Source organism: Pyrgilauda ruficollis, unplaced genomic scaffold (assembly GCF_017590135.1).
Source record: "Pyrgilauda ruficollis isolate IOZ18807 unplaced genomic scaffold, ASM1759013v1 scaffold15, whole genome shotgun sequence".
NCBI lineage: Eukaryota > Metazoa > Chordata > Aves > Passeriformes > Passeridae > Pyrgilauda > Pyrgilauda ruficollis.
Genome location: NW_024513654.1, coordinates 5,645,199 through 5,659,573, shown reverse-complemented (window position 1 = coordinate 5,659,573; position 14,375 = coordinate 5,645,199). Strand labels below are relative to the sequence as shown.

At 42.3% G+C, this 14,375-nt stretch overlaps 1 protein-coding gene across 2 annotated transcripts in view; it reads right to left on the bottom strand.

Moving 5' to 3' along the window:
* CACUL1 (CDK2 associated cullin domain 1) overlaps positions 1-12,878 on the bottom strand; it is a 42,898-nt gene extending 30,020 nt beyond the window's left edge. For both annotated transcript variants that reach the window (XM_041461208.1, XM_041461209.1), the window contains exons 1-3: positions 12,463-12,878; positions 6,162-6,288; positions 1,985-2,087 (exon numbers count right to left, since the gene is read on the bottom strand). In XM_041461208.1, the coding sequence (XP_041317142.1) occupies positions 1,985-2,087; positions 6,162-6,288; positions 12,463-12,724 (492 nt within the window). In that variant the 5' untranslated portion in view covers positions 12,725-12,878. The remainder of the gene's footprint in view (positions 1-1,984; positions 2,088-6,161; positions 6,289-12,462) is intronic.
* Between the last annotated feature and the right edge of the window lie 1,497 nt (positions 12,879-14,375).

The following is a 14,375-nucleotide window of genomic DNA, read 5'->3' as shown; positions in this document are numbered from 1 at the left end:
CAAGTCATAGCTTGCCAAATAAACAGAACTCCTAAATGTCTATTGGCAGGTGAATGAGATTATGTCAAAAAGCAAAACACCACAAACTGTGCATTAAAAGGATTCACATATATAGGGTTTTTTTCATTGTTTGCCTGTGGGAACCAGAAACTTCCAAGCAACCAACATTTACAAAGTAATTTACTATTGTTGCTAGGGTAAAGATCTAGAACTGCATTTTCAACATACATTCCAGGTAACTGAATGTCACCAAAATGCACTAAGATTAAAGAAGTTTCGGAATAATAAAACACATTGTAGTAATTTCTTAAGAGTAAATTTCACAACCCACAGCTAAAACAGTTTCTTTATAGAATAATTTTTTGAGGCACGTGAGAGTTTTACCTCCAGCAGCTCAAAAAGATCCATTTGTCATCCAAAAGTCAAGTCATGCTCACACGTCAGACAAAACCGCCATGATGCACTCAAGGATGGTATTGTGTTATATTACAGGTGTGTCTAACCCACATAAGGAAGCTTTTGCAAGGCTAAGATTGCATTAAACAGTTGTCTCAATTATTCTTTTAACAAGCTGATGTTCAGAAGGCAGCCTTGTTTTTAGGCAGAAGTATTTAGGTTCATATGTGCTAAAGCAAACTTTAACATCAGCTGCCTCAGTTTTGGGACTCAAGAGAAAATAGTCAAGGATTAGCAAGTAAAGAATTTGGGGTATTCCCAAATTCAAATCAAATTAAAGCTGTGTATTACCATAGGATATATCAGAAGAACTGGCCAAACCTGTATAGCTGAAATGATTCATAGTTCTCACAAACAGAAGAAAAAATGCACAGGCTGCACCAGCTCAGCAGAACCAAGGCAAGGCTTTACTTTAAATTGTGTTCACCAACTCCAAGCAATTTTTATAGAACACTGAGGCTATCACTCCATGACAAATAAAGAGAACATAAAAGAGAAAAGAAGAAAGAACCTAGCAAATACCATGCCTATTAAATTTCTTTGTAAGGAAAGCCACAAGAGGAAAATAGTGCAACAAAAAGGACATCAGAGAGATCACAGGCTTCACATTTTGGGAATGCATGTTTAGCCAGAAATATCTGAGGCAGTTTAAGCATTAAGACTGTTTTGGGCTGACCTAAATTAGTTATCAATGTGTTAGAAGCACTGAAGAAGCTGCTGTATTTTAGGGTTTCTTTGTAACTGGCTTCTCTACTTCATGCACTGCAAATCAGTACAGAACTCAAACATCAGCTATGGAAGTGAAAAAAGCTTCAGGGAAAAATATCAAGCAGTCTTGCTGCTACAACAATGACAATTTCAAGTACGTATCTGGAGATTCTAGTCTAAAAGGAATGTTCAACAAGGTACACACGTGAAAACAACCATGGATGCACAAGTAAGATGCAGGGATGGATACGGATATACAAGCTGTATACATTAGGACTGCTGTAAACCACTGACATCTACAGATAGGCAAGAAAAATGCAGAATAAGCTGTAATGGAACTCCATATGCAGTAATTCTTAACTTATACTTCACAATCTATATTTAATTCACACAATTTTTTTCCTTTAGATTTTCCCTTTTGTGCTGCTTGTGGTTGCACAAGAACCATAAACAGTTTATACACATTTACACAGGAATGGCAGACATTTATCTCATGCTCAGTTTACACTTGACTGAGGTATTTACATCCCATATTATACTTAAGATTTCCCATTCTCCATTCTTTCATTCTATATCATATATTCAGGTTTAGCCACTGTTCTCCATGTGGTTGAGATCTCCAAGGTCCAGCAGTGCCAAACCTCTGGATTTAGTAGTTGGCTTTCAGTCTGACAGCCCACTAGTGAGTGAAGTAGTTAACAATTTTTTAAGTTCATGTAAATCAGTCGTAATAGCAATCCCCTCCACGGGCCACCTCCATACTGCTCTGATATAATCACAGATCCCAGGAAAGAGAGAATTAGATTGTGCAGCTTCTTACCTGCAGCTCCTTTGAGACTCTCTCTAAGTGGTTAGTTATCTTTTTTATTAGGTCACTATACATCTGTTCCGAATGCTGCTGGCATACACACTTATACACACAACTGCAGAAACAAATATAGGAACAAACAATGAACTTACAACAGTTTGCAATGAAGGGTAACAGACTTCAAAACATTTTGTTCAAGTTTCAATTTAGAGGATTATAGAGTTAATTGAATGATTGTTGAACTTTTAAATACAGTTCTAAGGTTGGAATGAGCTCCAGCAGGCTCTTAGGACTCCCCTGGAGACTCCAGGGTGTCCATCCCATTCCCCCTCCACAACTTCATTTTAACTTACAATGAGCTCTCTTAGAATGCACTTCAAAACAGTCAGGACATTTCTGTCAAAAGCATATTCCTGGCTTTTGTCTCTCCTTTGTGAATGAAGTCTCCATTAAAATAAGCAAGTTTAACAATTCTATGAATATTCTAGGGCAAAACCCTCACTAAAAGAAGGGGAATGCTGACAAGTATGATAGAAGTAGCATCAAAACCATGGCAGTGTTAAAAAGAAATGGCAGAAGTTCTACAATTACAGACCCAAGCATGAGTCTCCATTCTTTGTTACTTAAATTCTAAGAAAATTCCACACTTTCATAATAAAGATGCAGAAAAAGGGCACTAAAACTAATTCTGCATTCTATGGCTTTGCTGTGTTATGTCTGGTCTTCAGTGCCACCTTTGATTCTTAAGAACACTTTATTGCTTACATACTGCAATATAACATCTGCAAAACAAGGCTATTCGTTGAAGATATGTTTACAGCAGTTGTAAAACAAATACATTTATTACTTTCAGGAGGATGTTATTGGAGTAATCATCACTGTCAGGACTAACACCAACATTCATCTGTACCAAGCAGCTTTACTCTCAGTCAGCATTTCAAAATTTAGCTGCCAAATCCAAGAGGCCCAAGGAGGCTTCACCTCGTATCCTGGGCAAGTCACATCTCAGTCCTGCTCCCCTCTCCACTCCTCTGTGCCAAGAAATGGGACAGCAAGAAATTTAGGCCAGAGACTGCTCTTAGGACATGTGCAAACAACTGATTTCCAGGGAGGTTCAGACCCCAGCCTTGAATTCTGCAGGCTTTAAATGGCCCCAAAAGCCCAAACTACAAAGATGGCAAAAATCTGCTTATTTGGTGAACCATATTATTTGTTAAAAACCAAAAGACATCCCACACCTGTCATATTATTATATTTTAAAAATACTGAGTATCTCTAGTTTGCTATTATTTATATATTATCAACCAAGGTCAATCTTTTTTTTTCATATCAAGTCTACCAACAGCAAATCCTATATTGAAACAAGCAACTGCAGAAGATATTTTGGTACAATGCTCTTTGCTAAGAGCAAAAATATCAGTTTGGTTTGGATCAAAGAGAGAAACACTGATAAGAAAAGTGAGACTGATTTTTGTGATCTCTTACAAAATCAGCCAGCTGGGTAACCACAGCAAATGGCCACACATTTGTTTGCTACACAGCTAACCAGTACACAGCCACTTCCACAAGCTGACTGTTTTATTTGTATGCAAATAAACTGATATTTAAAACTGATTTTAGTGTAACACACACTACTGCTGCCTCTATTTCTGCAACATGTTCTGTAGTCAAACACCAGTCTTTCCATGTTCACACAGGGTGTGTTTACATTTGATTTGAGCACTTTTACTTAGAGGTTCCTTCTCCATTCTGAGATCCTGTTTTCAGTTCCTGATTGTGGGCTAATACTGTGAATCATCCTTGCCCTGATATTACCCAAAGAAGTCACAAGCTTGTTAGTTCTTTAACATAACCAAACACCTTACGAAAAGGAAATCCTAAAAAGGACATTAAGAGGGTAAGCAGTGAATGAATACCCAAGCTCTCCTGAGGAACAGAAAACTGCACTGCACCTGGAAGGCAGTGAAGACTGCCAGAAGACAACTTAGCTGCTCATGTTTTCCTCATCTCAAACCTTCCTTCACACCTCTCTGCCAATTTATCCAACCCTTTTAGAACTGGAAGTGACTATGCACAGGCAGGCTTTGGACTCAGTTGAAAACAGACACTAATGACACTTTGATATTTTAGAGATAAACTGCTCCATGGTAAATACCTGCACACACATCTTGGAAGCTATCGCCCAGCTCTCACTGCTGGGGAGTCAACACCTACAGCTATTAGTGACCACCTCAAATATAGCAAATACCCAAATATTTGGGTAACTAATAATGTATTTTGAATTTGCATTATGGAAAACTTGATTCCTTTAGTCAGCACAAAGATGACCAAGAATACTACTGTATTTTCATGTCAGTTTCACTGTAAAGAAAAAAATTCATATGTAGCTGTTTGAACCACTTCAAGAAACATTCCATTTTTCAGACTAAAGAACTGGCTTAGAAGTAGAGAAGATCTGAACTTCAAGTCTGCTACAGATTCTCAAAAATCCTCCAAGCAAACATCCTTATTAAATTCAATTCTTAAAAAAAAATCAATTATCCTTCCCTTGTCAATCTATCTTGTCCAGATTCTCAACCAAAGGAACAGTCTAAAAATATTTAAAAAAAAACCAAAAAAAACCCAAAATCGATCTCCTGGTTGGAAGAGGCTGTGGCAGAGTAATTACAACCACAGACATAATTTTTAAAGGAAAACTGACACACCAGCTTTACCAGTAACACTAAACTATGGAAAATCTTTAGCTTTGGTAATAGTAAAATATATCCAACAAACATCCATGCATCATTACAGTCCTGCACCAAGTGCCCCAGATGTATAGGGCTCATCCAGAAGAAACTCAAAACTCAGTAAATAAAACTTTTGAGTAGAAAGATGACAAGGATGAAGTCCAGTTATCTGCAAACCATAACTAGGTATAATTAAACCATCAACTTTGCACACCTACTCATTATCAGAGATCACTTTTGAGAGATGTCTTACTGTAGACTGTTTGCACATCGGGGATTTCAAGCTGGGAAAGAATTCTGATTACTTACACAAAAGCTGGCTCTCTTAATTCAAACAGCCATCTCAATTATTTATACACATGATGATTGATCTCTGAGTCCTGATAAAAGCAGTTCCAAAAGTTTGGAGAGGAAAGAGAACGTTTCTTGAAGTTTTCAATTGGAACTAAGGGGCAAAACTGAACCGCCTTTCTTAATCCAAAGTTTTAAACTGCAGAGAAAAGTGGCTAAGAGCAAGTGGGCATGAGGCAACAGAGCTGAAAGTCCCTAAAAACAGCCATCAGTGACTGGAGCTGGCAGCATTATTCCACAGAGGGCAACACCTGGTGAAGAAAACCAAGAGAGCAGGCCACAGTTGTGCAAGGGCCAAGGGTTTAACAGCATCTTGGGCAGTAAATGCAGAGCAGTCACCCACTTTCCATCCTGTTCACCAACACCCCGAATACCTGCCACCTACAGAACAAACATCTCCATTTCAGTTCATCTCAAGAAACGGCCAGGTCTCTGCAGCATTTTGGTTTGGAGCAGCAGTGTGACAGGGAAGCACTAGTTTAGCCTGAAGGGCAGTTCTGGTGTGTGATTAGATTCCTTTCAAATCAAACTGCAGCTCCAAGGCAGCTACAGCCCAAGCCTTCTCCAGACAAGAATGGAGATGCAAAGGAGTGTCCTTCAAACTGCCTAGAACTTGGCAAGGGGAGAACACAGCAAAACACCTGAGGCAAAACACACAAATGACAATTTACATCAAAGGACCTTGGCACCAGGTGCTTCTATTTCCTTCTACACATCAACCACACCAAACTGGCTCCTATTAGCTACCATAAAGAAGCCTTTTGATATAGCAAGTCAATTGCTTATCATGCCAATTTCTTTGGAGAAAAGGATGTTGAGTCTTTAATGCATTTCCTAGGACATTACACTAAGTAACTGTGATGGGGTTTATTTTAATGTTAGTGTCTTCAGCACTTCAGCATTTTAATTCTTTAGCATTTATTCCTTTTAACATGGTATGTCAAGATACGTATCTATTATTCACTCTACCCATTTAAACAGTACTGTTTGTCACATAACTTTCCAATTTGTCTCCTCAAAGGTACAAAATATGACATAAGCATAGATAACATCAAATAAACATTTCCTTCAAAAAAAATAGTTATGTAGCATTTAAAGTATTTCCTTACCTGTATATTTGTTCATAGGAGATAGGGATGTAGTCACCAGGACTCTGAGTTAAAAGCTGATCTATGGCACTATCCAACTTTGGCCAATATGTGCTCTTATAGTCTTCAATTGTTATAACATTCATTACTGCAAGAAAAAGACAAGAACAGATTTAGTAACTTCACCTAAAAGACTAGAAAAAGTGAACACTGTGATTTCAGATCACACCAGTAACAAGGCCAAAAAAACTGGGAACAGCTCACTTCCACCAAAATAAACTCATCTAAAACTAAAGCCCAGACTTGAATTTGTACCTTTGTATTTACAAGAATTAAATCAGAAAACCTGCCAGATCAGTGCTTTGGTATTTCCCTGAGGCCTAAGTAACACGGAAAAGCAAACTGCTGGGAGTTCTAGCATGAAAATATAATAATAAAAATTTATAAAAATATTCGATCAGACTAATAAATTATGTAACTTTGTGGCAGTTCAGAATCAATCATTAACAAAGCATCTTCACATTCAGGAGGACAAGCTCTGGCCAAGACTGGTAGGTTTTTGAATATTGCTTCCCAGCAGATGCATTCATTTCACAAGTCTCAGGTGGGACCAGCAGCTTCCTTGGTCTAAAAGATGATGCAATTCCCGGTGCCTTCAAGTGCAGTTAGGCTTCCAGGCAACTTTTCTGAATCTGCATTACAGTTCCCCTCTAGCAGGGACAATTACACTCCTTCTGCAGATAAAGATGACCACAGGGAAGAACAGGAGGTGTTTAAATTAGCGTTCCCCACTGCTCCCTGACCCTGAGCTTCCCAACTGCACCTTCTTGCAGCAGTGACTCAGGGCACCTTCACAGCCACAGAAGGGTTTGGATCTCCCTCTTTTCAGGGAGGATTTCTGAAACAACCACTCGTGGCTCAGTTCCAACAGGTTCACACCCTCCCTTCAAGGCCTTACTCGCAGCACTTCCTCGCTGCCTTGTCACACCACCACAGCTTCACAGCACCCACTCAAAAAAGCCCTCAGCAACCAACAGCACCTCAATCAAATCTATGATTTGAATTCAAGCAATGAAATCAAATCAACTCTATCAAAACAAAAAAGGATCAAAACTATCCTGCCTAGGAAATCTAGAATAACTTCTTCATTTGAACTCCACATGCAGGCCTGGCCTAAATGGAGCAGAGAATATAGACCATTTGAGACACAACACTGGAAAGAAATATTCTGGTTAGTAATGAATTTTAAATATACATTTAAATGTAGATTCACTGCTGGGTTTGAGAAGCAATATTTTTGAAAGGCATTTTCAAAGGGGTTGTGAGTGAGTCACTTTTGGCAGCATTATAAGGAACAATTGTAAGGAAATTGGCAAAACAGTTATGAGTATCATGAGGAAAATAAAAGACTGTAAAGAGAACATGGAAAAGAGAGAGGTGTGAGACAAGGAAGTGCTGGAACTCTATCTGTAGGAGCAAGTATTACAAATTTGTGTGCCATGTTAGGGTATTTCAGCCAGAAGCTTTTCTTAGAGGAGGATGTTAGTGCAGCACTCCTGGTTCCTCTTCGTCCAGCTGCAGCCATTGGTGCCCTCTTGTTTCTCTGTTACAGAATCAGATCTCGTTAACCTGAAAGTGTCTGAGCAGGCACCACTCCAGCTGCAGCCATTGGTGCTCTCTTGTTTCACAGCTGTTACAGAATCAGATCTCGTTAACCTGAAAGTGTCTGAGCAGTCACCAGGTCCCCTCTACCAAGCACTGCAGGACACTGCCCCATGAGCCCAGGCTGCAATCTGAAAGGACATCACTGTTTGCTAACGAGAGAGTCAAGGTCACAGGGCTACACAACCACCAGGATTTCAGTTAACAAGTCCAACAAGTCAGCTTCCCCATGAAAGAGCACCCATGCAGTCAGCAACAGCAGAGCACCTCCCTGGCAGTAAACTCAGCCCCTGTTCCTTGCCTTGCAGCGCCTTGTTTGAGTTCTCAACCCTTACAGAGCCCACACTCCAGGCAGATGTTCTCAGCAGCAGCTCCACACAGCACCCTTACTCTTCCTGCTTACACTCAGCAGAAAAACATGAGCTTTTGTTTTTTACTTTGCTACCCCCAAAAAGATGGGCCTCCACAGAACCACTCTGTTCCACAGAAATTATTAAGCTGAAGTCAGCATAAACATTAGACTAAGCCTTGCTTTTAAGATTACAATGTATAATCACGCCCACATCTGGTTTAACATATTAAATGAGCCATATTAATTTGAAAGAAAATAGTCAAGTAAGATTTGGGAACACTGCAAAATAATTTTAACAGGCTGTTGAGATGTTAATTTTTTATATTTTTTTACAATATGGAAAGAGAAAGCAGCAGCAGACAGCAAGGTTTGCCCATTAGACATGCTGCACAGGTAGAGAACAAAACACTTTTACAAAAAGCCCCATGAGACTTGCACAGAAAAGTCTGCATAGAAAATTTACTGATAAATTCACAGTAACGTTCCAGAAAAGCTTCATTCTCATTCAAAAAGTCTCTTACAAATACGATGTAATTTGATTTCCACACTTCAGTTCTGAAACTAAGCCAACCACAATATTTACACAGCTAAAAGTCCAAGACTACAAACTGAACAACCACTATTTTTATTCTTCTAATCCAGAAAACTTAAAGTTTTTAAAGTACTTTAAAATGTTAATAATTATCACAAATTAGTAAAGCCCTTTTTCTCCTGGCAGCTCTTACACACACAGAAGTGAAGGGTGGCCTGAAGACCCTCCAACTACAAACTCTGCAAGAAAAAGGCCGAGACCAGCAAGGAAGGAATCACACAGATCCTTAGCAAGGAAAGACAGATTGCCCTTTAATTTTTTATTTTTCTCTCTTTTTAGGATGTTATGCTTAAATGCTTATCCCTACATTAGGTGTTCAACATTTAAAAGGATTTGCCCAACAGCTTCCACTCCCGAACTGCAATTTAGTTGGTTTCTGGGAAGTGATACTGATATTTTGTAAGAAAGCATGCTAGAATGCTGGATTTTATCCAACTTCAGCAAGGCTGGGGAGCTGGGGCTTCGAGAGAAATCAGTCCAATAGAATCGAAAGAAGTCAGTATTTTCCAGAGAATTCAGCATTCTCCAGAAAATTATTAAAGACTTCACAAGTAAATCTTCAGCAACAACTGCTGCTTTTCCATACAAAAAAAAAAAAAAAAGTTCCAAAGGAAAACTTTAGGTGAAATGCAGCAGTGAAACCATTTCAGTAAAAAAGAATATGCATGAGCTATCATAACCTAGATATATCAGTATTATAGTCATAATGGAAACACAGTCTGCTTCAACCTACCAAATTCTTTGACATCCAGTTCAATGAAAAGAATGGCAAAACCCACTAAGACTAAAAAAAAAACCACCAAAAAAAATACAGTCCATCATGAGTAGGTATACATCCCCCATGGAACTGGTAACAAAACCTTACACACACTCACTTTTTCAAATCTGTAGCTAAAAAGCAAGAGACAGAGCAGGATGGCTGATCCAACCTACTGCCAAGCATGCAGACAGCAGGCTGACAATTATCTGTCATTTATTCTGGCAATAAAAATGAAAGAAAGCAACCAAGCAACTTTCAGAAGCTATATTTCATCTCACCAAGTGAGATACACGAAAATTTACTGCTCAATTAGCAGTGCACCCTACAATCCTCAATATTTTGCTAAAGTGTACAAACTCTTCAGGCAGCTGTCCAAGAGCCATGTACAGACTATGGCCCTGTGCTTTCCTGTTTCTCAGCCCCAAGTGCATGTTTTCACAATAGATTTTGCTCTGCCCCCCTGCCTGACACATCCCAGCATACATTAGCAAATTTATGAGTTTGCCCCGTGGTTGGCTTCCAATTCTACTCTATTTTTATAACCTGTTTCTCAGCCTGCTTGAGGCTGGTTAGTAAAAGTAACTTTTTCTTCATCAGACCATTTGCCCACGCAGCAGTGCACACACACTGCACTGAACAATGTTATGCAAGAGGGAATGCAGCACATTCAGTGAATCTGCCAGTGCACACAGCCACATGTGCCTGTCCCAAATGGCACTGGCATCAACAACACCTATCACCAACCTTTCTTGAAAAGGAGAAAAGAAACAAAATGGAAACTCTTCATTGTTTACCTCAATCAGGTTATGCTGCAATTACTATCACGGAAGAGTTCTTAAAGTACTAAAAGTTCTTTGCCTTCTTTCTTCCTCATGAAGTTTGAAAAATACTTTTCACAACACTACTGCTTTATAAATACACAGCTATGATTGACAACTGTAAATATTTCGTTTTAAGTTTACTACAATATAGAAGTTTCTTCTTAAGTTGCTTTAAGTAGAAGAAAAGCTTTTAAAGAAAAACTATTAAATGAACTATGCATTATTCTAATTTTAGCTCTCAGTCTTACCAAAATCTCAAGGAGAACTGGATTTAGCCTCTTTGAAACAGGAATGATACTCTATCCAGGACAGCCTCTGCATCATGAAGCAAGGCAGGAGTTGTTGCTCATCCAGCTGCAGAACTGCCTCATGCAGCAGAGAACAGACAACTTTTCCATCAGGCTAAGGACTGGCAAACTTCTCCACACACGTTCTGCCATTAGTGGGACAGAGCAGGCACGAGGAATCCAGCACATGCTGATTCCCTCTTAGAGAACATTTATATCCAAAGAGACCTTTCTCCCTTCTTCTATGAGTAAAAATTAAAGGTGAGTAAGGGATCCTCTGTCAGAGCCAGGATAAGAACAGGCAGGAGCCCACCTCAGCTCCTTTAGGCTCTCACTCAATACTACTTCACTGGACTTGTTCTGTTCACTTACATGTACCATCACAACTACCCACAACAAAAAGCTGTGGAAAAGTTCTAATGAACTTCATTTAGAGAATTTTTCTGTTTTGCAGAAAAACAATTTTTAAAAAAATCAGTAAAATATTACGCTGGGATACCAGTGCTGGAGAAGTGAAAACATGAACTCCAAAACCACACCCTAAGCCAAATCATGCTGCTGCTTCTCCCTCTCAGACATAAATTGTGGATTAGCTGGAAAATCACCTTCCCACTTGTTAGAGATCCAGCTTGAAAACCATTTTCATTCTGAAACAGAAGGAAAAACTAAGATTCTGAATGTCTGGAGTAGGACTTCAAGAGCCTAGTTTAGCAAGGTTGAACGACATCTGATTTCAACTGTCTCCAGGGTTTAGAAACCACCCCAAGGTACCTGGAGACCTGACAAGCAAGGCAGCAAAATGCCAGGAAACTCACAGAGCCTGGGAGTCTTAACTTCAAAGTAGGCAGCCTTGGCCATGTGCCACAAAAGCCAGGCTTACCAGAGAAGCAGAAGTCCAGAAGCCTGAACTTTGAGCTTTTGCTCACCTCTGGACGTGGACAGGTGAGAGAGCACTGGGGAAAGCAGGGAGGACACACAAAGCGCATTTCCCATGTAAATTTTATCGTGGTAATCACACAGTTGCACTTCCAGGAATGCTTTCAACTATCCAAATCCAAGCTTTCCAACAGTTCATGAGAAAAAAATGGTGTATTTTGCCCAGAAAGGTGACTTTTGGAAAAAAGCAGAACTGAAATGTACAGCAAAAAATCTTCCATTCCCTCAATCTTTACTAAGAAAAAAATAGGGGGAAAAAAAGCTATTTTTGTTAGAAGCTATACACAAAAGCCAATTTTGAATCCCCAAGGCCAGGATGGATGGAGCTCTGAACAACCTGGTCTAGAGGAAAGTGTCCCTGCTCAAGCAGGGAACAATATGGTCTTTAAGGTCCCTTCCAACCCAAACCATTCTCTAATATTATGACTCTATTTTTGGGGCTAAACTGGGTAAATTAACCTTCTGTCGTTCTTATCAGAACGTTCTTATCAGACCTTTGCAGACACTCATCCCTTCCTGGACAGCATGACCCTTCCAGGGGCTCTGCCCACAGCTGCCACCAGCAATCCCTAACAGGCTTCCAATTCATCTCTAGGTTTTTCAGGCTGAGAGACAAAAGACTAAAAGTACGGACTGAGTAAAAGGCTTCAGAACCAGCAGCAGCCGAGAGCCCTGCCCACGCTCACTCTCCCAGCTCTACAGCCACATCCACCGTGACAGCAAAGCAGAAGTTGGAAAGGTTATTTTCGCCTTCCAAGGCGCCTTAACCCGTGTGACTTCGCTTCGAGAACCTCTCGAGGCGAGCCCTAGGTCGGGGCAGGGAAGAGCCGAGCGCGGCCCCAGAGAGGAGCGGGCTCGGCGGGTTCAGCGCAGCAGGCGAGGCCCCCCCGTGCCCAGGCCCGGGTCACTCACGGAACTTGGAGGTCGAGGCGCTGATGTTGATGGCGGCGATGGCCCCGGCCGCCCCCACCCTGCCGGCGGCAGCCCCCGGCTCGCAGCCCCGCAGCCCCGCGCCGTTGTGCTCGGGCCCCGCGGGGCGCGGCGGCCCGGCCGGCGGCAGCAGCCGCTCGCCGAGCAGGTGCCGCCCGTAACCGCCCGCGCCCCAGTTGTTGTGGTTCTGGTCGTCCATCATAGCCTCGCCGCCGCCTTCCTCCTCCATGCTCTCCTCCTCCATGGCGGGCGCCTGGCTGCGGGAGCGGGGCGGGATCAGCGCCCGCCGCCCATCGCCGCCGCCTCAGGCCCGGCGGGGCTCGGCGGGCTCGGCCCGGGCCCCAGCCCAGCTCCGGCCGCGCCGCGCGACACTTCGCGCCCGGCGGAACGCGGCAGCCGCGCCGAGCGGCACCGCCGCGGGGCATGCTGGGGGATGTAGTCCTGCGAGGCGGGGAGGAGCGACTGGCGGGGCGCGGAAAGAGGCGCGGCGTCCGTCCCCGGCCGCGCCCGGGGTTCGCTGTTCCCGGTTCCCGGAACCTCCCGATGCCAGGGAGGGTTTCTCTGGAGTGGGGAGGCTCCGGCAGGGCCCGCGCGGAGAGCGGGCCCCGTGCCCACAGCGCCCCCTGGCGGGAGCGCGGCGGCCGGAGGGGCCGCCTCAGGAAAAGGGGCCGAGCGCGGTCGGGATGTCGCTTGTCACACCCTCCGCTCTTCGGCACCAGCCCGGGCCACTGCGAGGTGTCCCTACCCATGGAGGGCTTGGAAACAAATCATCTTTAAGATCCCTTCCAGCCCAAGCTGTGCCGGGAGCTGTGCAGTGCCTGCTGCTCCCTTCCATTCTCCTGTTATGGGGGGAATAACTTGCTCAAATAAGGTGTAAGGCCGTTTGTCTTGCAATAAACAACGTAACAATTAAAACGTATTTTTTTATTATGCTCTTCGCCAAGAACTGTATTATAGGACAAGGAGCAATGGATACAAATTGAAAGAGGGGAAATTTAGGTCAGATATTAGGAATAAATTCTTTACTGTGAGCGTGGTGAGACACTGGAACCGGTTGCCCACAGAAGTCGTGGATTCGCCATCCCTGGCAGTGTCCAGGGACACTTTGGATGAGCCTTGAGCAGCCTGGTCTAGTGAAAGCTGTCCCTGTCCATGGCAGCAGGGCTGGGACTAGATGGTCCTTAAGGTCCCTCCCAGCCCCTTCACATTCCACGATCCTGTGATAATATTGCCTAGAAGCCTTCAAGTACACTTATTTTAAGTTTAATTTTCATTTTCACCTGGGCACTGTGATGGAAGAATGGAAATGAGCAGTGGGTTTTTACTGAAAATAGATTTCCACTGTGTGGGTTTTTGATATTGCTTGGCAAGCAAAACAAAAAAAAAAGTGAAAAATGTAGATAAGATCAAAAGTGCCTTGCCTTCTTTCCAAAATGTCTCATAAAAAGTGAAAAGCACATCATCTTTTTTCCGAGGTTCTATTTTAGCATGAAACAAAGTTGTTCTGTTTTATAAAAGCAGAAGATGTCACTGATTTCACAGCAGTGTGGAGCCATCCCAGGTTGCTTTGATAAAGGCGAGTGATGAAAACAGTTTGTCCCTATTGCACAGGGGGGCTTTGTACATTTTTGAACTGAGAATGTTTTCCTTGGATGTAAAATCACACCCCGAACATCAATGCTCTGCTCAAACCAGCAGACATTTCCCTTCATTTTCCATCTTGGTAAACCCCAACCAGTGGCAATTTGGTCTCAGAGTCCAAAAGCTGATTTGGCACATCATGCATAGATCTTAGATTACAGCTTCAGCAAATTCACAGGCCTGCTCTGGCTGCTGGTTTGTTTCTATCCATACCTTCCCCACACCTGGAAAGAGAACAGACAGGACATTTTTGT